Source organism: Heptranchias perlo, chromosome 7 (assembly GCF_035084215.1).
Source record: "Heptranchias perlo isolate sHepPer1 chromosome 7, sHepPer1.hap1, whole genome shotgun sequence".
Taxonomy (NCBI): Eukaryota; Metazoa; Chordata; class Chondrichthyes; order Hexanchiformes; family Hexanchidae; genus Heptranchias; species Heptranchias perlo.
In genome coordinates, this window is record NC_090331.1 from 64,344,905 (window position 1) to 64,367,858 (window position 22,954).

General features: G+C 43.1%; 1 protein-coding gene across 2 annotated transcripts in view; it reads left to right on the forward strand.

Annotated features, from left to right (window-relative positions):
* The window catches only part of mfsd6b (major facilitator superfamily domain containing 6b), a 65,596-nt gene that overhangs the window by 31,247 nt on the left and 11,395 nt on the right, over positions 1–22,954 (forward strand). For both annotated transcript variants that reach the window (XM_067987738.1, XM_067987739.1), the window contains exons 2-4: positions 7,127–8,687; positions 20,053–20,150; positions 20,793–20,954. In XM_067987738.1, the coding sequence (XP_067843839.1) occupies positions 7,162–8,687; positions 20,053–20,150; positions 20,793–20,954 (1,786 nt within the window). In that variant the 5' untranslated portion in view covers positions 7,127–7,161. The remainder of the gene's footprint in view (positions 1–7,126; positions 8,688–20,052; positions 20,151–20,792; positions 20,955–22,954) is intronic.

Below are 22,954 nucleotides of genomic sequence, written 5' to 3' on the forward strand. Positions count from 1 at the left end.
TAGATGAAGCAGCTCTGTGATGTCATTGTGCCAGTGATGCTGGAAATGTGTTTTTTGTGGCTTCTTTTATGACGTCTCCCTTAATTGCTATTATCTATATCACTCCTTCATGCAAGAATTTTATAAAAGTAGGATTATGGTCTGCACTCCCTATTCATGATGTCACTGGAGTGGAACTTCATGATGTCACTGAAGGGGATGGAGCATTCTGTACAAAATATATTTTCCTAGGCTGTCTCTGAGCAACAGTTTCACAATCTTTAAAGCACATAAATTAGAGTTTACTTAGAAATACCAGTAAGTATTGATGTTATCATTTGTTTTATTTAGGATTGTGGCAATTGAGATGACCACACTGCCCTTTAACTACTCTATGTTTTAAACTGTTCTGATCTATTTTGTAATTCTTAAATCCCAATCTCCTCACATTATTTACTTGAATAGACTTTTTTTTCTGAAAATAATAATTTCAGGTTCTTTACAATTCATTGTAAACATATGACAAAGTTGCCTTTGTAAAAGACTTTGTTTCTGTTGAGGAAAGTTGAACATAAGATCTTTGTCACAGAGACAGGAAGACCTCATTTGTGTGGCACTGAATCAACTTTGATGTTTATCTAACGTTTAGCAAAAGGACTGATGCGGCAGATGTCCTTTTTATTGCAAGTGAAGAGCAACCGGATAGCAGCTAGTATTAGTTGTCATGGCTGGTAATGCAGGGAGTGATAATGAACAAACAAGTTTGATATGAACCGACAGTGACAGCCACAGTGAGGTCATGATTTATGTAAATATATCTGCTCTTGTTTCATGGCTTAGTAAAACATTTTAAACTCAAAAAGTACTGAACATCACAGCTATCACTTTGGAAGATAAGTAACTATTTGGTAGAAAACCTTTTTCAATTCTATATATTTTGCAATAGCATTGTTTGAGCCACTTAATTTCTCACAAGGTTTGGCTGTTCCTCTCCATCTCCGTTCTCTTAGTCTTCGTAGCATAATGAAATTTCAAAAAGGATTACATATCAAAAGCCTGCTCGATATGAAATGCTGCAACTATTTTTGAAATACAGAAGTTATTATCAGTTGATGTGGTCAAATAATGATTTGGCTGTGCATTATTGAACTGTTCCTAAGCAAACCCAGCTGTTTTGATCCCTGGCAATCATCAGGCGATCTATTGTTAAAGGTGATTTGTGAAGAGCTGGTGATGTAGCAGTAGAATACTAGAAAATTCAAAGCAGCACTGTCCAATTACAGATTAGAGATGCACAGGATATACAAAACGAGCCTCTGGATGAGGTGGGGCTGAATAACTCTTGATTTGCCTTTGCTGATTGATCTAATTTTCAGCAAGCCGGTGAACTCAGGATATGATTGTGTTTTATACTCCAATTTATTTAATTGTGTTTCCTCCATAAATCAGCTTTACTTCTTGAGTTTTAAATGTTTTACCATTGTTGCCAATCTAAGTAAGCCACATTATAAAGCAAAGCCATTCTGAACCTAAACTGAATTTGAGTGAAGATTTATAAATTTGAGATTGTAACTTTTACTAGCAACTGCTGTTCCTCATTGGTTAGGAATGACCTCACAATGTGGAAATAATAAGGTTCTGAGGAGCCTCAATTAGTGTTAAATTAAAAAGTGACATAAATCAGCAACAATAGTGAGATTCAAATTTTATATAAGCAGCTTTGAAGTATGTATTATTGCCTTCTGTGACCACCTCTGCCTAGCAATGACTGTACTTCTAAGCAGCAGTGGTGTTGTTCAAAGGAGTAGTGCATCTTTATTTTAAATGTTTGGTATACAGCAAAACTGTGTATCTTCATCATTTTGCTGAGTACTTTTTAAAAAAGGAAGTAGTTCTACCCTGCCATCACCTTAGGTAGAATGACAAAAATACTGGCATTTATATTGCAACTTATCATGTTGAAACATCTCAAAATGTTCACACAATCAATTATTTTTAAAGTGCAGTGACTATTTTTATGTAGGTAAACAGAGAAACCATTTCACATCAGAAGCACTGCACAAACAGCCATGAGATGAATAACTAGTTTCATCTATTTCTGTGTGACTGTGACGGTGGTAAACTATCCCTCCTCATCCTTCTCTACCTGTCTGCAGCCGTTGACATAGTTGACCACACCATCCTCCTCCAACGCCACTCCTCTGTCATCCAGCTGGGTGGTACTGCGCTCACCTGGTTCCATTCCTATTTATCCAGTTGTAGCCAAAGAATCATCTGCAATGGCTTCTCTTCCGGTTTCTGCAATGTTGCCTCTGGAGTCCCCAAGAATCTATCCTTGGTCCCCTTCTATTTCTCATCTACATGCTGCCCCTTGGCGACATCATACGAAAACACAATGTTTTCTACCTCACCACCACCTTTCTCGACTCCTCCACTGCCTCTGATTTGTCATGCTGCTTGTCCACCATCTAATACTGGATGAGCAGAAATTTCTTCCAGCTAAATATTGGGAAGACCAAAGCCATTATTTTCGGTTCCCGCCATAAACTCCATTCCCTAGCCACCGACTCCATCCTTCTCCCTGGCCACTATCTGAGGCTGATCCAGACCATTTGCAACCTTGGCGTCCTATTTGACCCTGAGATGAGCTTTCGACCCCATATCTGCTCCATCACCAAGACCGCCTACTTCCACTTCCGTAACATCGTCCATCTCTGCCCCTGCCTCAGCTCATCTGCTGCTGAAACCCTCATCCATGCCTTTGTTATCTCTTGACTTGACTATTCCAAGGCTTTCCTGGCCATCCTCACACCTTCATAAACTTGAGTTCATCCAACTGCTGCCCATATCCTAATTCGCACCAAGTCCCACCCATCCATCATCCCTGGGCTCACTGACCTACATTGGCTCCCGGTCCAGCAATGCCTCGATTTTAAAATCCTCATCCTCGTTTTCAAATCCCTCCATGGCCTCGCCCCTCTCTATCTCTGTAACCTCCTCCAACCCTACAACCGTCCAAGATATTTGCGCTCCTCCAATTCTGGCCTCTTGTAAATCCCTGATTTTAATTTCTGCACCATTGGCAGCTATGCCTTCAGCTGCCTAGGCCCTAAGCTCTGGAAGTCCCTCCCTAAACCTCTCCACCTCTCCACCTCTCTCTCCTTTAAGACGCTCCTTAAAACCTACCTCTTTGACCAAGCTTTTGGTCACCCATCCTAATATGGCTCGGTATCAAATTTTGTTTGATAACGCTCCTGTGAAGTGCCTTGGGATGTTTTGCTACGTTAAAGGCACTATATAAATGTAATTTGTTGTTGTTGTTGTTTTGTGTCATTGCAAGAGGGAGGAATGTTGGCCAGGACATTGGCAGAACACCCTGCTCGTCTACTTTGAATACAGTCGTGGAATATTAACATCCATAGGCAAATAGGATCTTGGTTTAATGTCAAATCTTCAACATTTCATTAGAGTGTCAGCCTAGATTATAAGCTCATTGCTCAATATAGTGCTCTATCTCACAACCATCTAACCCAGAGGCAAAAGTGTTACAAAGTGTGTCAAAATAAGAGACACAATAGTGTTTTGCCTGTCACTATACTTTACCCTATTTTGGAAATGGGGTCAGGCTGGTGGGAATGTGCAGCCATAATTAGCTCAGCCTGCTCATGTTCAAATGATGACCATAGCAGGGCATGAAGGCTGCTACTCACTTTTACTTCTTTATTTTTAGAAATGTTAACAATTGCTTATTGGTTATTTTTTTTTGCACTTATTAAAGTGAGCTTTGTCCCTGCTGGGAATGGAATATCCCTGCACATTGGGGACCAGTGTCGGCATGAAGCTCATCAAGGTTAGCTATATCATGACCTAACTCCAACTTCGGATACACGCCTCCCTAATGCACCAGTGGGAATTTTTAAACTTTTGATGCCAACAGTGCTTATGCCCTGAATAAGACTAGTAATTTAGTGTTGGTTTCTGCTGAATTATGAGCATTTTATAATCTGGTACCCATCATAATTCATTACTTATTTATTTGACAGGCTGTTGGCAGTAGATTTGTAGCATTAATGATTCTACCAATGCAAATTAAAGCGTACAGCTCATTATTTTCCCCTACCACCTATTTCTTTAGTTACTTCACCTCCATTTAAGATGGTAACTGATATTGGACTACAGTTGCACGGGAGTCAGCAGCTCCCAGCTACCTCATTCAATTGCCAATTCTTCATACATGAGACCAGCATTGGTATGTTGTTCACATGGAAGCATCACAGCCAAGCCTTATCCTGTCTTGACACACATGCATCAGAAATCATTGCTCATGACCCAGATCATGGCCAATTTTCCCCCCTGTTCAGTTCAGGGTTACTTACCCCAACTGTAGAACCCCACTGCCACTCAGTCCTGTTTGCTGCTTCACACCATAAATGGTTCAAAATTCAATAGAAGAAGCATATGAGTATTACTGTAAATCCCTGTGGAGGATTCCCTCTTTTCAACCTTCTCCAATCAAAGCAACTAGCCCAATTGCTGACATTAAGTTGTTTATCATGCTACATTTAAAATGAGAGGCAGGCAGATCAACACATCAGGTGTTAAAGTTTTCAGAAGGATCATTTTTAAAGCATTTTGGAAGAAGATATTATAGAATTACAACTTTTTAAATAAAGAGCTTCATATGACTTCCATAGTCCCTAGGAGCATAGGGATACATAGGAACAGGAGTAGGCCATTCAGCCCCTCGAGTCTACTCTGCCATTAAATTACATTATGGCTGACCTGTGCCTCAATGCCATTTACCCGCCTTAGCTCAATATCCCTTGTCACCCTTACCTATCAAAAATCTAGCGATCTCAGTCTTGAAAGCTCCAATTGTGCCAGCATCCACAGCTTTTTTGGAGAGAGAATTCCAGATTTCTACTACCCTTTGTGTGAAAAAGTGCTTCCTGATTTTCCTCCTAAATGGCCTAGCTCTGATTTTAAGATTATGTCCCCTCGTTCTTGATTCCCCCATCAGAGAAAATAGTTTCTCTGTATCTACCCTTTAGGTATCACAGTTTAGGAAGGATGTCAAGGCCTTAGAGAGGGTGCAAAGAGATTTACTAGAATGGTACCAGGGATGAGGGACTTCAGTTATGTGGAAACACTGGAGAAGCTGAGGTTGTTCTCCTTAGAACAGAGAAGATTAAGGGGGAGATTTGATAGAGGTGTTCAAAATCATGAATGGTTTTAATAGAGTAAATAAAGAGAAACTATTTCCAGTGGCAGAAGGGCCAGTAACCAGAGGACACAGATTTAAGGTGATTGGAAAAGAGCCAGAGGCGACATGAGGAAACATTTTTTTACGCAGCGAGTTGTAACGATCTGGATTGTACTGCCTGAAAGGGTGGTGGAAGCAGATTCAATAGTAACTTTCAAAAGGGAATTGGATAAATACTTGAAGAGAAAAAATGTACAGGGCTGTGGGGAAAGAGCAGGGAAATGGGACTAATTGGATAGCTCTTTCAAAGAGCTGGCACAGGCACGATGGGCCAAATGGCCTCCTCTTGTGCTGTACCTACTGTGATATTATGATATGATATGAAACCCTATCAAATCCTTTTAACATTTTAAATACCTTTATCAGATCACCCCTCAATCTTCTATACTCAAGGGAATACAAGCTAAGTTTATGAAACGTGTCCTCATAATTTAACCCTCTAAGCCCTGGTATCATTATGCACTCCATAAGTTCAATTAATGAGTTATTGAATGCAATAGAAGTAGAAGATTTGTGTACCCTTGCAGCTGATCATATGTAAATTCATTCTAATATTTTGTGCAGACATGACTTATGTAAAGAAAAATCTGTTGTTTAATTATCTGCAATATGTTTTTATTGTTAATACATCAAAATTACAGGATTTACATGTAAGCTAATTCTGAATTTGTTGGAGGGGTGTTTTTTTTCTTTTGGTGCCTTGTGTTGAGAAATATTTCTCATTTAAGATTTTTCATTTTTTTAAATCTTCCTCCACCACTTTTCTCTCCTCATCTCCTTTCTTTACTCCTTGCTGGGTTAAGGTTAAATGGACACTGCACACTCTCTGGTCCTCACTTGTGGCCATTCTTCATGTGTAAATCAAATGGTGAAGTTTGACATGCTGTTGACCATGGAGGACATCACACCTGACCCCGATGCAGACCTCACACTCTGTATACACACACACACACACACACACACACACACATGCACACTTTCAATGGGACTTGCTGAACATTGATCAAGAACAGAAATCTTGCTATAATCCAGAGGTACTGAGGCCAATTGTAGCATCACTGCCAAGATCAGTTAACTCAGTACTGACTGGGGATCTAGCCTGGGACCTTACTGGTCTGTACGGCTCAGCTTTTCACTGCCATAGAGGGAAACTCATTTAGTATTTTTCTATTTCCCAACTAGAGTTGAAATTCCTCCTTTAATGATAATAAAGGAGAATACCTGTTTTTCTCTATAATTAATGCCCCGATAACAAAATCATTTTCTTCTGAAACACATGTTGTGAAGCTGTGCGTTTCTGCAATTTCATTAGTGGATCATTAATTACCAAGACAACAGACAATCTGTTTATTGTAAAAAGAATTTCATCCACCCCTCCATTTCAGGATGAATAATTTGATCCCCTGGTCCTGGTGAACTGTTACAAGCACAGTCTTTGAATTCTAAAACTGATAGAAAATGTTATGTGACTACACTTGGATTCAATTTTATCATTAAAGGAGGAATTTTGACTCTAGTTGGGGAATTTAAAGTACTAAATGAGATTCCCCCTATGGCTCAACTGGCGAAGACACTGAGAAGCTGAGTCATACATGCCAGGACAATCCCACGTTAGAGCCCCAGCCTGTACTGAGTATATATAAAGCAAAGCACTTTCGATTTAAATAAAAATTAAAGAAGTGCAAGAATGGCCTCTTCTCAACAAATGGAATAAGGTGCAACATTTATTGAGTTACTTAACTAATCTAATCCATCCTACTCGCTTATGCAAATTGAGAACAAGACAGTTTTTCCTGAAATCTAGTAGGGGTACTGAGTAGAATTTAAGACTTTATTTTTATATACACATAAAGAATATTCTAAATGTTTCCTTCTTCTTTGTAGGCCTGTGTAGGAATCTGAACACCGCATCAATTACTATGGCGAGTGATGACAGAGTTGCCATCCTTTCTGATGATGAAGAGGACCAGAAGAGAAAATATATTCTTGCCGAACCATTTAACACCCTGTCAATGGAAGCAAGGAATGAGCCATCCCCTAATCCTATCCCTTTAGAAACAGAAGCAACAGAAACAGAGGAACAGGACTGGTTGGAGAGACGCTGTATAAAAATAAGTAATGATCTTCTTATTTCCAAGGTGTTTTACTTCTTCTTCTACTCTGGGTATGGATCATTATACCCATTGCTACCTTTGTATTACAAACAGCTTGGCATGTTGGCCAGCCAAGGTGGACTTTTGGTGGGGATAAGGTATTTTATAGAATTCTGCAGTGCACCATTCTGGGGAGTTATAGCAGATCGATTCAGAAAAGGGAAGATTGTTCTTCTTTTTTCAGTCATGTGTTGGATTGTCTTCAATCTTGGAATTGGTTTTGTGAAACCTGCCACCATGAGGTGTGAATCAAAGAATCCAATGCCTACCACATCTGCTTCAAATGTCTCTATTTTTTCAACGTTACCCACTGCTGCACCTACAAATCACTCTGTTCAAAACAAATCCAACAAAAGTCGGGTAAAGAGGGACATATTAGCAATCCAGCCTTTTGGATATGTTGGAGACCTCAGTCTTTCTTTTCCCTTGGACAATGCAGAACAAGGCCACATTTTGCAGGAAAGAGCTGCTCCAGATGCTGACAATTCAACAGCAACCACAAATCCAAACAGGACATTATTTTCCACCACTGCCAGCAGCACATCTGCCACAGCAGTGGAGCCGGAAAAATTGATCACTTTTGACTTGGCAGAAGTTGAAAATATTTTCCTACTAATTTTGCTGGTTGTTATAGTCGGAGAGTTCTTCAGTGCACCAGCAGTTACTATCGTAGACACCGTTACTCTGCAATATCTCGGCAAACACAGAGACCGCTACGGATTGCAGCGAATGTGGGGCTCCTTAGGATGGGGCATTACCATGCTGGCAGTTGGCATCTCAATTGACCACACGCACATTAAAGTTTCTATACAAGGTCAGGGCTGTCAAATACCAGATTACCACAATTACAGAATAACTTTTATTGTTTTTGGGGTTTTGATGTCTATAGCATTAATTGTGTCGACCCAATTCAGATTTGACTACAGCCATTTAAAAACTGAAGAGAATAAAAGAGAAGAAATGATTGAAATTCAGCAAGTGGCTCAGAATTCTTCAGTGGATCATTCTGGAATCACCAGTAATGCTAAAGACTCCAAGAGCACAGGAACGAAAACATTTGAATATAGACAGCTACTTAGAATCATTTGCAGTGTGCAGTATGGTTCTGTGCTATTTGTGGCCTGGTTTATGGGCTTTGGTTATGGCTTTGTGTTTACATTCCTCTACTGGCATCTGGAAGACCTGAACGGGACAACTACACTCTTCGGAATCTGCTCGGTCCTAAGCCATATATCGGAACTGACCGCTTACTTCTTTAGTCATAAACTGATTGAACTGGTGGGCCACATCAGGTAAGCTGTTACACTGGCTTCCCTTTACCTGAACACATTGGGCACAGCACACAACTTAAAAATACTGCAACAAGATTTACAAGGGAGGCTACGTTTTTCCATCTATTTAAAGACGATAGTTTTGTACTGAGAGGAGTGTCAGGAAAGGTAAATTTCAGATTATTGAGGACTTTAATTGGCTGAGACCTCTACTGTTATCCAAAGGAAGCATGGTTTTTCAATCAAAATCCAAAAAGTACCTAAACTCGTAAACAGAAAATTAATGGAGAAGGTGTTTGTTTATCTAGGGTTGAAAACACCAAGATCTATTTTAACACTTGATTTACTCTCATGTCAGAAAGAACATATTTCACAGAATTTACAGCAGAGAAGGAGGCAATTTGTCCCATCATTAGCTGTTCAACTGGAGCTGTCTACTCTAATCCCATTTCTCCGTTCTTTCCCTGGATCCTTTAATATTCCTTTTAAAATGTTATAGTCTCTGGCTCAATACCTCTTGTAATAAAACATTACAGGGCTTATTTTTCTCCCCCTCAGTGTGATCTGACCTGAACCCAAGTACGTCATTAACTCAGGCCTAGAATTCCCCAGGAGCAGGTCCACCCCATGGCAGAACCTTGTGCCTGGAAATGGGTGAAATCCAACAGCTGCTGCAGGCCTGAGGCAGTGGTAATGGCTGAGGATCCAAAACAGCAGCCAGAGGACTTGAAGCCCCGAAGAATTAATGAGGTACCTGGAAAAAAAGGGCACTTACCTTTTTGGGTCCTCTCTGCCCCTTTAAGCTCCTCTATTCTGAGGGAGCCAGGCAATAGGCTTAAGTCCTACTTCTTTTGGTACCCTTCCAAACAGTATCGGGATTGGCTCCCACCCTATAGCCAAAGGATTTGAATGATTGCACGTGCTCCATTCCCTCTCCCAGGCGAAACCTTGGAAATTATGGGTCCCTGCTCCCTTTTCCGCTGCTTTGCTCCTGGGGACTGAGCATTTCCTAGGAGAAAAGCAGAGGAAAATCAGCTGGACAAAATACGTTAAGTAAGAAAGAAAGAACTTATATTTATATAGTGACTTTTATGTCATCAGGACAGAGTGCTTCACAATCAACTTTTGAAGTGTAATCACTGTTACATTGTAGGCAAACGCAACATCAATTTGCACACAGCAAGGTCCCACGCACAGCAATGAGATAAATGACCAGCTAGTCTGCTCTGGTGGTGATGGTTGAGGGATAAATGCTGGCCAGGACACTTCAAATAGTGCAATGGGATCTTTTCCATTCACTTGAACAGGCAGATGGGAAGTACTGCACAGGAAGGAGAAATGGGTAACACACAAACTCCATAAATGATGTTGAAATAGCTAAGGCTGAAGTTGAAAGAGACCCAGAACCTTAGCAGGTTCAATGCTCAACATGTCCAACCAATGCAGGGCAGCAAGCAACAAAGCTAATGGGAACAGTTTCTCTTTATTTACTTTATCTAAACCCTTCATGATTTTGAACACTTCTATCAAATCTCCCCTTAACCTTCTCTGCTCTAAGGAGAAAAACCCCAGCTTCTCCAGTCTCTCCACATATCTGAAGTCCCTCATCCCTGGAACCATTCTAGTAAATCTTTTCTGCACCCTCTCTAAGGCCTTCACACCCTTCCTAAACTGTGGTGCCCAGAATACAATACTCCAGCTGTGGCCAAACCAGTGTTCAACATAACTTCCTTGCTTTTGTACTCTATGCCTCTATTTATAAAGCCCAGGATCCTGTATGCTTTTTTAACCACTTTCTCAACCTGTCCTGCCACCTTCAAAGATTCCTGCACATAAACCCCTTGGTCTCTTTGTTCCTGCACCCCTTTAGAATTGTACCATTTACTTTATATTGCCTCTCCCCAGTCTTCCTGCCAAAGTGTGTCAACTCGCACATCTCTGCATTAAATTTCATCTGCCATATGTCCGCCCATTCCGCCAGCCTGTCTATATCCCCTTGAAGTCTATTACTATCCTCCTCACTGTTTACTACACTTCCAAGTTTTGTGTCAGCTGCAAATTTTGAAATTGTGCTTTGCACACCCAAGTCCAAGTCATTAATATATATCCAAAAAAGCAGTGGTCCTACTATCGACCCCTGGGGAACACCACTATCTACCTTCCTCCAGTCCGAAAAACAACCATTCACTGCTACTCTCTGTTTCCTGTCACTTAGCCAATTTCGTATCCATACTGCCACTGCCCCTTTAATTCGACGGGCTTCAATTTTACTGATATTATGTGGCACTTTATCAAACGCCTTTTGAAAGTCCATGTGCACCACATCAACCACATTGTATTATCAACCTGACATTTTTTTCTGCTTCATCTTACTCTCTATCTCTTTCGTCATCCAGGGAGCTCTGGCTTTGGTTGCCTTACCTTTCCCCCTTGTGGGAATGTACCTAGACTGTATCCAAACCATCTCCTCTTTAAAGGCCGCCCATTGTTCAATTACAGTTTTGCCTGCCAATCTTTGATTCCAGTTTATCCAGACCAGATCCGTTCTTAACCCACTGAAATTGGCCCTCTTCCAATTAAGTACTTTTACTCCAGATTGCTCCTTGTCCTTTTCCATAACTAATCTACACTTTATGATTCTATGATCACTGATCCCTAAATGTTTCCTCACTGACACTTGCTCCACTTGACCCACTTCATTCCCCAGAACTAGATCCAGCAATGCCTCCTTCCTCATTGGGTTGGAAACATACTGATCAAGAAAGTTCTCCTGAACACACTTCAGAAACTCCTCTCCCTCTTTGCCCTTTACACTATTACTATTTCAGTCTATATTAAGATAGTTGAAGTCCCCCGTTATCACTTTAGTTCTTGCATCTCTCTGAAAATCCCCTGTTAATTTGCTCCTCTATATCCTTCCCACTTGTTGGTGGCCTATAGAATACACCCAGTAGTGTAATGGTGCCTCTATTGTTTCTTAACTCTAACCAAATAGGCTCTGTCCTTGACCCCTCCAGGATGTCCTCTCTCTCCAGCACTATTATATTCTCCTTAATCAATACTGCCAATCCCCCTCTTTTTTTCTTTCCCTATCTTTCCTGAACACCTTATATCCAGGAATATTTAGTACCCAATCCTGCCCTTTTTTGAGCCAGGTCTCTGTTATCGCCGCTACATCATATTCCCATGTGGCTATTTTGCGCCTGCAGCTCAACAACCTTGTTTACTATGCTTTGTGCGTTTACACACATGCACTGCAAACCTATCTTAGACCTTCTTGTATTCTCTCTTAGTCTGATCCCACCTAACACTGTATTATTTCTTGCTGTAGTGCTATCTGTCTCTCCCAATCCTTTGTGCACCGTATTTCTCCTTTCCAGTGCTACATCCTGGTGCCCACCCCCCTGCCAAATTGGTTTAAATCCTCCCCCACAGCACTAGTGAAGCTCCCCGCGAGGACATTTGTCCCGGCCCAGTTGAAGTGCAACCTGTCCATCTTGAACAGGTCCTTCCTGCACCAGGACTGGTCCCAATGCACCAAGAATCTGAAGCCCTCCCTCTTGTACTATATCTCTAGCCATGTATTAACCTGTCTTATCTTCCTATTTCTGTACTCACTAGCACGTGACACTGGGAGTAATCCAGAGATTACTTACCTTTGAGGTCCTGCTTTTTAACTTCCTCCCTAGCTCCTGAAACTCTGACCACAGGACCTCATTCCTTTCCTTTCCTATGTCGTTGGCACTCACATGGACAACAATTTCTGGCTGTTTCCCTTCCCCTGCAGAATGTTCTGCACCCTGTCAGTGATGTCTTTTACCCTGGCACCAGGGAGGCAACACACCATGCAGGACTCACATTGGCAGTCACCGAAACACCTGTCTGTCCCCCTGACTATCGAATCCCCTATGATTACTGCATTTCTACACTTCACTGTGACCCCCTGTGCAGTCCTTTGCCCCATAGTGCCGTGCTCAGGACTGCACTCCTTCGAGGTGTCGTCACCCTCACTGGTATTCAGTGCTGAATACCGGTTTGAGAGTGCCACAAACACACACACGATTCCTGCACTGCCTGCCTCTTCCTACCTTCTCGGATGTACTTGGACAGGCCAGATGAGAGGTCAGCCCACCTGTGGCCAGACCCAATTAGGTGCATGAAATCTATGTGCTAGTGGCCACTGCTTATATTTGCCATCACCAGCAGTCGGACGACGGAGGCACCAAGTAAAAATCTCTCCCAAAGAGAGTCTTACTGCCTCTGATGACATTAGAGTTATTGGTGTCAAGTTTCTGCTTGTTTCCATTGGTTATATCAGTGCAATCTGGGTGGAATCGGCCAGATCGGGGAATTTTAAACGTGAGTTAAGCCCAAAACTACTCATGCTTGTATTTTCCTCGATCTTTTACGCTAGTTCAAGATTTAATTTGCTCGAAACAGGCCCTGCCCACAAAACTGGTCACGCCCTCAGGTCAAATCGCGAGATTCCACCGACTGCACTGGTTCAGGAAGGCTCCTCAAATTGCGTTCAATTTCTCAGGCGGACAGGCGTTAGTAAGCACATTTTAAAAGTATTTTCATGTCAAAAAATATTTAATGTATTAAGAAACTGACTAGTGTACACCAATGAAACTATTAAATGGTTCAGTACAGTTTTTTAAAGTCATTTTCAGAGATTTCAAATCAGATTACTCACAGGTGGAGAACTGGACACCCTTTTTAAAAATGCTTATTGTTGGTGATAAACTCATTTTCAGCTGTATTAATAAAACTGCACCAGGTTACCACTTTTAAATATATCAAGGAATACTTTTTAATGGAAAGGAAAAAAATGAACAATTACATTCTGTTACGCTGCCCAATTGCGCTGGTTCATGGAAGATTTTACATTTGTGAATATGCAAATGAATTTTAGTGGAAACTTGAAGCCTAACCTAACCAGCGCAATTTCAAGCACATTTAGGTTGCACCCAAATTGGAAACTGTACCCCTTTATATAGGGATTGAAATAGGCTGCAGGCCTTATCTACGTACCAGAAATTAGTATTTGAGATGCAAGAGTCAAACACTTCCAAGTTTACTCAGGGTTAAAGGAACATACTCAGACAACACCCCGTAACCCATGGCGACGCTTTGCTGTAGATCACACGTTACAATCATTGAGGTCAACTTTCTAGCTCTCTTCCTTCTGCTTCATCTTCTAACCACGTGTTAAAATCTCGCCCTTTTTCTATTTTTCTAACTACATTACTTCATACACTTTGCACCAGCTTGTACCAGTCAATATCAAGAAGTTCCAGGCTCTCCAAACCTCTGCCATCCGTGCTCCCAAAGCCTAGCAAGAGCTGCTGGTGTTTAGGTTAAGCAAAGCGTAGAATTTACCTATTATGGCTACACTTCAGATAAGTTAGTCTCTAAGCATGCATGAATTTTTAGAAGGTTCAGATCTAAAAGTACTCAATGTGTTGTTTAACCTCAAGGTCAGGCTGTTTAAGAACATAAGAAATAGGAGCAGGAGTAGGCCACACAGCCCCTCGAGCCTGCTCCGCCATTCAATCAGATCATGGCTGATCTTCTACCTCAACTCCACTTTCCCGCCTGATCCCCATAATCCCTTGATTCCCCTAGAGTCCAAAAATCTATCCATCTCAGCCTTGAATATGCTCAATGACTCAGCATCCACAGCACTCTGGGGTAGAGAATTCGAAAGATTCACAACCCTCTGAGTGAAGAAATTCCTCCTCATCTCAGTCGTAAATGGCCGACCTCTTATCCTGAGACTATGTCCCCCAGTTCTAGACTCTCCAGCCAGGGGAAACAACTTCTCAGCATCTACCCTGTCAAGCCCCCTCAGAATTGTGACCCCTGTGAAGACTACCACTGCGAACAAAGTTCTGCTGGCTTTTAGCTTTAGGGGTTAATAGAAAACGGATTTCTCACTTGCTATCGATCCTTTAACAGTTATATCCACTTGTTATTTCATGCAACTTTATGAATAGGATGTACATATTACACTTTACATTAATGAACTTCTAAGAATGTTCATTCCAGTTCAGCTGATGGAAGCTTTGGGCGCTAAATTGGGCCGTCTAGCGCTCGTTGTTTTGGTGCTGCGCAGCCTCTCGGAGTTCGAAGATGGCATCTTGGCTGCGCACGCACGTTTCCGGTGTGACGTGTGCTGGACGTCATCTTGATATAGGTATTAGTGCATGTGCAAATACCGAACGCCGGCAGCGTGTAAAGTAGGGAGAAAATGCGTACAATCATTGTGCAACACAGATTTAAAGTGATAGATGCCATTTTGGACCTTAACGCTCAACTCAGTGCATAGTCTTAATCACGCACACCTGAACATGTCTTAGAGTGCTTGGAGGACCCCCCACCAGTTCAATTTAAAGGGAACGTGCCAGATTTACAGGTTAGTTGCTGGATTATTGCTTCTGGCTGCTGGTGGGAATAGGAAGTGTTTTTTGAAGCTCCCTAAACTTACTGAGAGTTGCTAGAGTACATTTGAGAGTGGTTTGGCAGGTACTGCCTTACGGTTCGAAAAGTTACAACCGTGGTTGAACAACATTCCTGGCAACCATGGGTGGTCCGTCAGGGCTCCCGCTGGGCATTGAGCACGACTGGGAGCATGCAGAGAGGCCACGCAGAGCAGGTCAAGCTGCAAGGAGAGGGAGGATGAGGAGAAGCAGGGCACAACTGCCTCCTCAGAGCAGATCAAGGACAGCATTGCCTGTGGCTGGGAAGGTAACTGTGGCGCTAATCTTCTACGGCTCAGGATCATTTCAGGCTTCTGCTGGCAACATGTGCAACATCTCACAGTATGCAGTGCACTGCTGCATAAGGGAGGACACAGAAGCACTGTATGAGATGCGGGACAGGTTCATCGCCTTCCCTCTTGACGGAGGCAAGCAGAACGAGCGAGCATGGGGGTTCGCTCGTATTGCTGGCTTTCCCATGGTGCAGGGTGCCATTGGCTGCACCCACATTGCCCTGCATGCCCCGCATATCAACTCGCCCGTCTTCATCAACTGAAAGGGCTTCCACTCCCTGAATGTGCAGTTGGTGTGTGACCACACGCATCAAATGATGGAGGTCGATGCCCGCTACCCTGGGGGCAGTCACGAGGCCTTTGTTATGTGGCAGTCCAACGTGCCAGTTATCTTTCACCCGGCTCGGCAAGTCAAAGGCTGGCTACTGGGCGACAAGGGCTACCCCCTCACGCCGTGGCTCTTGACTCTGGTCAGGAACCCACGCACATGTGCACAGCAGGCCTACAATGAGAGCCTTTCCACCACACGCAACGTCATGGAGCATCATAGGCCGCCTGAAACATCGCTTCCGCTGCCTGGACCGGTCTGGAGGATCCTGCAGTACTCCGCTGAGTGATTGGGAAGATTTGTGGTGGTATGTTGCATACTGCACAATCTCACCATGATGGACCAGCCCTTGCCACCGATGATCAGAGAAGACCCTGAGCCAGAGGTGGAGGGGGAGGAGGAAGAGGCTGAGGAGAAAGAGACTGAGGAGGAGGAGGAGGAAGAGGCTGAGGAGGAGGAGGGGGAGGAGCCGAAGGAGGATGCAAGGGTGCAACAGGGAACACACGCCTTGTCTGCAAGGGCTCTGCGTGCTCGCCTGATCCGTGCCTGCTATCAATAATGTCAAAGACATCCCCGACTCACCAGCAGTACTACACTTCCCACCTGTCCACTCCCACATGAACATCAAATCGGCCTCCCTCTGATTACACATTGGTATCCCCCTCAGCTCATCGCACAAATGAAAACCAACACCAAATGCAAATTCAAAGTCACATTTATCAATTAACAAATAAAATATGGAAACAGAACAGAACTATTCACCCTTTTGCATTCCCTTAATGCCTGTTGTTCGTGTGCTTCTACCTTTCCTAGTGCTCCTACGAGGTGCTTCCCCAGTGGCTGGAGCATGGGTGGTGGAAGGCTGCTGACCTTCAATGGAGGAGTGTGCAGATGGCCTTGGAGGATGACCTCGAGCAGCTCTGGGCCTGGAGGGCCCGGCTTCAGACTGCACCGTCTCAGCCTGGGCTGCAGCAGTCTGGTCTGGCTGTGGCGGAGTGGCAGGGGTGGGAGCAGGAAGGCTGTCGTCCTGAGAGAGGACAGCAGGTCCGACTGCCATGGCGCCACTGCCACTCTCTCGGGGTGGTGCCTTAACATTCTGGTGATCAGCTGGAGAACGGACTGCTGGAGTGCTGTGACGTCCTGGAAGCCCCGTTCCTCAGTGGTCCTCAGAGCCACGATAGCAGCAGCCTGAGCTTCCATAACAGCAGTCTGAGCAGCAACCGTAGCTTGCAGACCTTTGATCACATCAGTTTGTGCTGCAATGGAAGCCGCGACAGCGGCCATCTGACACTGCGTTATGGTGGGTTCCATAGGTGTGCTGATGGAGGTGACCACCCGTTCCATGTTGGAAAGGATGGGCTCCAAGTTCTGCGCCAAGTTGGAGTTGGACACCTCCATGCCCCTTCTCATTGTGCGCAGGCTTTCTGGCAGGCTTTCCAGTGCCCCAAGCACTTGGTGGTGTACGTCCATCAGCCGTCTTCTGTAGTCTGACCCATCAAAGTCCTCATCTGACTCCTCTGTAGCAGAACTAGTGAGTGACCTTGCCCTCCGGTGAGCTGGCACCTGTGGTAACCATTCCCCCTGCCCTGGCTCCTGCGCATTTGTGCTCGGTGTCTCACCACGTGCAGATCCCTCCTTTAAACTAACCCTAACGGACGCGCAGTGTCAGTCTCTGAGCTGGTGGAAGCAAATGTCAGATTGAGTGGCGATGTGGCTTCAGTGTCCCCCTCCTCCTCCTCCTCCTCCTCGGATGGTGCCACCACATGTTCTTGGGTATCTGCAATGACAAAGGGAAACAGGTTGAGTTGTGGAGTGGGGAGAGGAGCAAGTAAGACGTGCATGCTGACAGCATCTGTGGCACGTGAGTCAGAAAAGATTAGGGGTGGAGGGAGATATGGGAAACAAGAAGGATCATTAGATATGCAGAGACCCCCTTCATCGGGTCCTCCAGTGCGGCATGTGGTCACAGCTGCAGCGACGGCCCGCCCAACGATCCGAAGCACTGTCTCCTCGAGGGGGGTGAGGACTTGTAAGCGTTCCCGTCGTCCCTCAGGTCTCTCCTGCTGCCAACTGTTATGCGCCACCTTCTCCTGCAAGACATAGTACAGTATGTCAGTGAATATCCTGAAAGGTGTGTGGGTGATGTGCCTCTCATGGTCGAATAGCTGCCAGTGTGTGTGACCTGTGAGTGGTGGTTGTGTGGTCTGCAAGTATGGTACCATGTGCGGGTGAGATGCAGCATGCCAAGTGCAGCATTGCGTATGGATGGGCAGTGTTCGTTGGTGGATGGGTGACGGGGTGGGGGGTGTGATGCATGGAGCAGTGCTGCGGTTGGTAGGATGTGCCACTTGACACTTTCATTCACTCACCTTGACCACTCGTGTCAAATCATTGAACTTCTTTTGGCATTGAACCCACATACGTGGTGCAGTGCTCCTGGCGTTCACTTCCTGGGCCACAGCCTGCCAGTGCCTGCGGAGCTGCAGTCTGGAGGGTCTCCTGCCACCCTGCAGGTACAAGTTGTCCCTCCTTTCATCCACCCCATCCTCCGGGGCCTCCAGTGCATCATCGGAGAAAAGGTGCAGGCTGCTGATGATGTGCGCTGAGCACGCCCATTTCCGGCTTCCTCATTTTCCGTGCAGCCTCTCATCAGCGTGGGTAGCACTGGCTGCTCGGAGATATCATGGTAAGCAGCAGGCAGCTCGAAATTCACGTGCTGCCTGTGTAGGGGCCATCGGGCCCAGGGTAATAACGGATCATGCTACCCAGGCCCAAAAATGTGCCTTATCGAATTCTTCCCCCATAGTATTTGGATCACGTTACTTTTGATTTAAAAATGCAGCTTCTGCATAACTTGAAACAAAGAATATAGCACTTTATTTACAGGCACTTTGAATCAATGTCCAGAATGCAAAGGTTTCAAGTTAAGTTGTTTAGTGTAACTTGATTTTTCTGCTTTTTCCATCTCCTCAACCTAGCTCAGTAACGTTTAACTTGACATAGTAACTTTGTTATGTTTGTTTTAAAGTTGCTCTACTGTAATATAGAATACAATGAGAAGAGTATACCCTGCCAGGTAACTATGGGGCATTCTAGTTTTCTGTATATGACATATATATACTGTACAGTTGCCTCAGTTAAAAGCTTTCCATTAAAACATGAAAGCAATCTGTAAAGTTTTTTTAAAATCAACAGTTAAACATGACTTTATATAAAATATATTAATATTGTTTCAAACTACATCAGTCCTGGGTATGATCCAGGATTCTGACTTGTTGACCTATAGTATAAAATATCTAAGTCATTCTGTCAGCAAATAAACTTTGCATCATAACTTGGAAGAATTGTACATTCTTGTCTGGAGCCGCCTCCATTTGATAGCCTTTCACTTATTTCCAGTCAGTTTCTAGATCTTTTTAATAACATTTCTTCTGTCTGTTGTGATTGTTGAATCTGTCTATCAATTTTCTTCATTTTCATTGGTTAAGTGTTTATTCCTTTGTAATCAGTTATTTTATATTTTCATTATTCACAAATCATATTACACAAAACCTTGCTCCCAATTTCAATTTTCTCCCCAATTACGTTCCATCAAAAAATTCTAAGTAACCACACAATCCAGCAGAGAATCCTTCATGATACAAACACTATGCCAGTTTCTAACCCATCTACTATATACCCAGCAAAAATTTAGCATGTATCACACACATAAAAAAAATTACAAAAATAACTGAAATCCGCTCACGAACCTGGCCGCAACAACTTTCAACCCTTCTTCCAAAAGCACCATGACACCCACTTCTAGGCCTCTACATCCTGGACTCCAGGTACATCCTCCCACATACTTCCTAACTCCCATGTCGTTCTATGTTCATAGGCCCAATGAAATGGTAAACATCATTGTTCTGTAGCCACTCTTTAGTGAGGATTCAGTGACTCTTTCTCTGGGGTCGCTGTTTAGAGGCATGTTTGCTAAGGAGAAAAAGTGATGAATTAAGAGGCAAGGGGAATAGTGAGCAAAGGAGAATTAAAAGGGGACTAACAGGAGAGAGAAAGAGAAGTAAGTAAAACAAAAGAGTAAGAAAGAGTTGGAGAAAAAGGGAAACTTAAAAGTCAGGACTTAGTGGGCTGATATATATAAAACAATATATATTCTTCGACTTACCATGAGCAATGCCATAGGAGTCTTTTAGAATTTCACAAACATTGGGGCTGAACGCACTTACATTATTTTCAAAGAATCCCTGTTTCTGTGCTTAACTGTGCTTCTGTTTGTGTCCCAGGGTACTGTACATTGGCCTGGCCTGTAATACAGCTCGTTATTTGTATATTTCTTATGTGGAAAATGCATGGTACGTGCTCCCCTTGGAGGTGTTGCAAGGTAAGGAGAAGGTCAAGAAAATTTTGAAACCTCAACATATGGCAGAAAAAAACATTTATAATGATCCTTCCCAGACATATCAACACAGAAACTATCGAGTAAAATGGTTCCTCCACTTGCTACCTGTAAGATGAGGAACTGAGTGGAAGGAGGTAAACTGAGCCTTCATCCTCTCGCTCAGTGGTGCTGTGGAATTGTTTTTCAACGTGAAGGCTCCTGCCTAGCACCCATATTGTTCATTATGGGTATTTTCACTCAACATACACCATTGTAGTCATTAAGAAGATAGTTCTTTCAGCAAGGATTTCTGAGAGATTAGAAAGTGCCCCAAGTCATTGGATTAAAGCAATGTTGTCTGAATATCTTTTATATGGTTTGCATAAAGTCGAGAAAAGATTTTGGACAAGCTTTAAGCAGCTCAAAAAAAGATGTAATTAATTCTACTGAAGAGTCAAGTCTATTTTCCTTTGTCTTGAGTTTCTCGATGCCTTATTAGAAAATGATACATTTTCTTTTAAATGTGCAAACTAATGCGTGTCTGAATAATTGAACTATAAACTTCCAGATTATTATGTAAAGATGACACTCTATATTCCAAATAAAGTATAAATCAAATGTTGAAAGATTTTTGTTTGTATGCAGGCGTTACCCATGCAGCAGTATGGGCTGCATGCATCTCCTATCTCAGTGCAGCTGTACCTCCTGCATTAAGGACTTCTACCCAAGGAATTCTACAAGGGCTCCATCTGGGTTTGGGCCGAGGCTGCGGTGCCATGGTGGGAGGAGTAATGGTAAATGCCTTTGGTAAGTAATGACATGATGGCTTTTTTCCATGTTTCCTGCACTGGCATATCAATGATTGGGAGAGAATTGATCATTATTTATCTAACAACAGCAGCTTTTTATCCTCATTATCTTGCTTTCAAGCTGTGTTGAACACTAAACGGTGAATTTGACATGCTTCAGCTAATTTAGGGAAAGCGATGTCATTTACTGTAATGAAAATTTAAAGCTGCACTGTCACAAATAGAGAATTTAATAAATATAATGCTCAGAGTGCTTACTATTATCAAGATATCTTGGAAAAACCATTCCTCTTTTACATTCTGTTTCATTGTAGCACATTAACATCTAATGCCTGCAAAATTGTCTTTTCTAGTCTTCTACAAATTCTCTTCATGCAGTTCATTTGTTTTTTGAAGACTTTAAATATTAATATTGCAGAATAAAATTGCTGTTTTTCAAGACAAGCTAGGCAGATTTTTTTATTGATGTTTCAGTCTTTAAGAGACTGCACTATTTCATTTCATTTTAATGGCCACATCCAGGCAGCAGTTGCCTAGCAGGACAGCACAGATCAGAAAGAGGTTATGCCCGTGCCCGTTCCATGGCATTGACGGTTAAACCGCTAATACTCCATGCCACCAGACCACAAGAAAATAAAGGAACAGAAGAACTAAGAGCAGGATTAGGCCATACGGCTCCTCAAGCCTTTTCCCCACCATTCAGTAAGATCATGGCTGATCTTGTACCTCAACTCCATTTTCCCACCCTGACCCCAAATCCCTTATTCCCTTAGTGTCCAAAAATCTATCGATCTCAGTCTTGAGTATACTCAACGACTGAGCATCCACAGCCCCTTGGGGTAGAGAATTCCAAAGATTTACAATCCTCTGAGTGAAGAAATTTTTCCTCACCTAGGTCCTAAATGGCCGACCCCTTATCTTGAGACTATGACCCCTAGTACCAGACTCTCCAGCCAGGGGAAACAGCCTCTCACCATCTACCCTGTCAAGCCCTCTAAGAATTTTATACATTTCAATGAGATCACCTCTCATTCTTCTAAACTCCAGAGAATATAGGCCCAATCATGGTATGAGAGGGTTGTCCTATGAGGAGAGATTGAGTCGAATGGGCCTATATTCTCTGGAATTTAGAAGAATGAGAGGTGATCTCATTGAAATGTATAAAATTCTTAGAGGGCTTGACAGGGTAGATGCTAAGAGGCTGTTTCCCCTGGCTGGAGAGTCTAGAACCTGGGAGAATAGACTCAGGATAAGTGGTGGGCGATTTAGGATTGAGGTGAGGAGGAATTTCCTCACTCAGATGGTGGTGAATCTTTGGAATTCTCTACCCCAGAGGGCCGTGGATGCTCAGTCGTTGAGTATATTCAAGACTGAGATCGATAGATTTTTGGACTCTAAGGGAATCAGAGATATGGGGATAGGGGAGGAAAATGGAGTTAAAGTTGAAGATCAGCCATGATCTTATTGAATGGCGGATCAGGCTCAAGGGGCCGTATGGCCTACTCCTGCTCCTATTTCTTATGTTCTTATGTTCATTCTACTCAATCTCTCCACAAAGGACAACCCTCTCATCCCAAGATTCAATCTAGTGATCCTTCGTTGCACCCCCTCTAAGGCAAGTATAATCCTTCCTTAGGTAAGGAGACCAAAACTGTACACAGTACTCCAGGTGTGGTCTCACCAGAGCCCTATATAATTGCAGCTAGACCTCTTAACTCTTATACTCAAACCCCCTTGCAATAAAGGCTAACATACCATTTGCCTTCCTAATTGCTTGCTGTACCTGCATGTTAACTTTCTGTGATTCGTGTACAAGGACAACCAAATCCCTCTGAATTCCAACATTTCTTAGTCTCTCACCTTTTAAAAAATATTCTGCTTTTCTATTCTTCCTACCAAAATGTCCAGGATCACTGAATAAATGCACTGACTGGTACAGTACTGAGTCATACAGACCAGGGAAGTGCCAGGCCCAATCCCCAGTTCATGCTCAGTTAG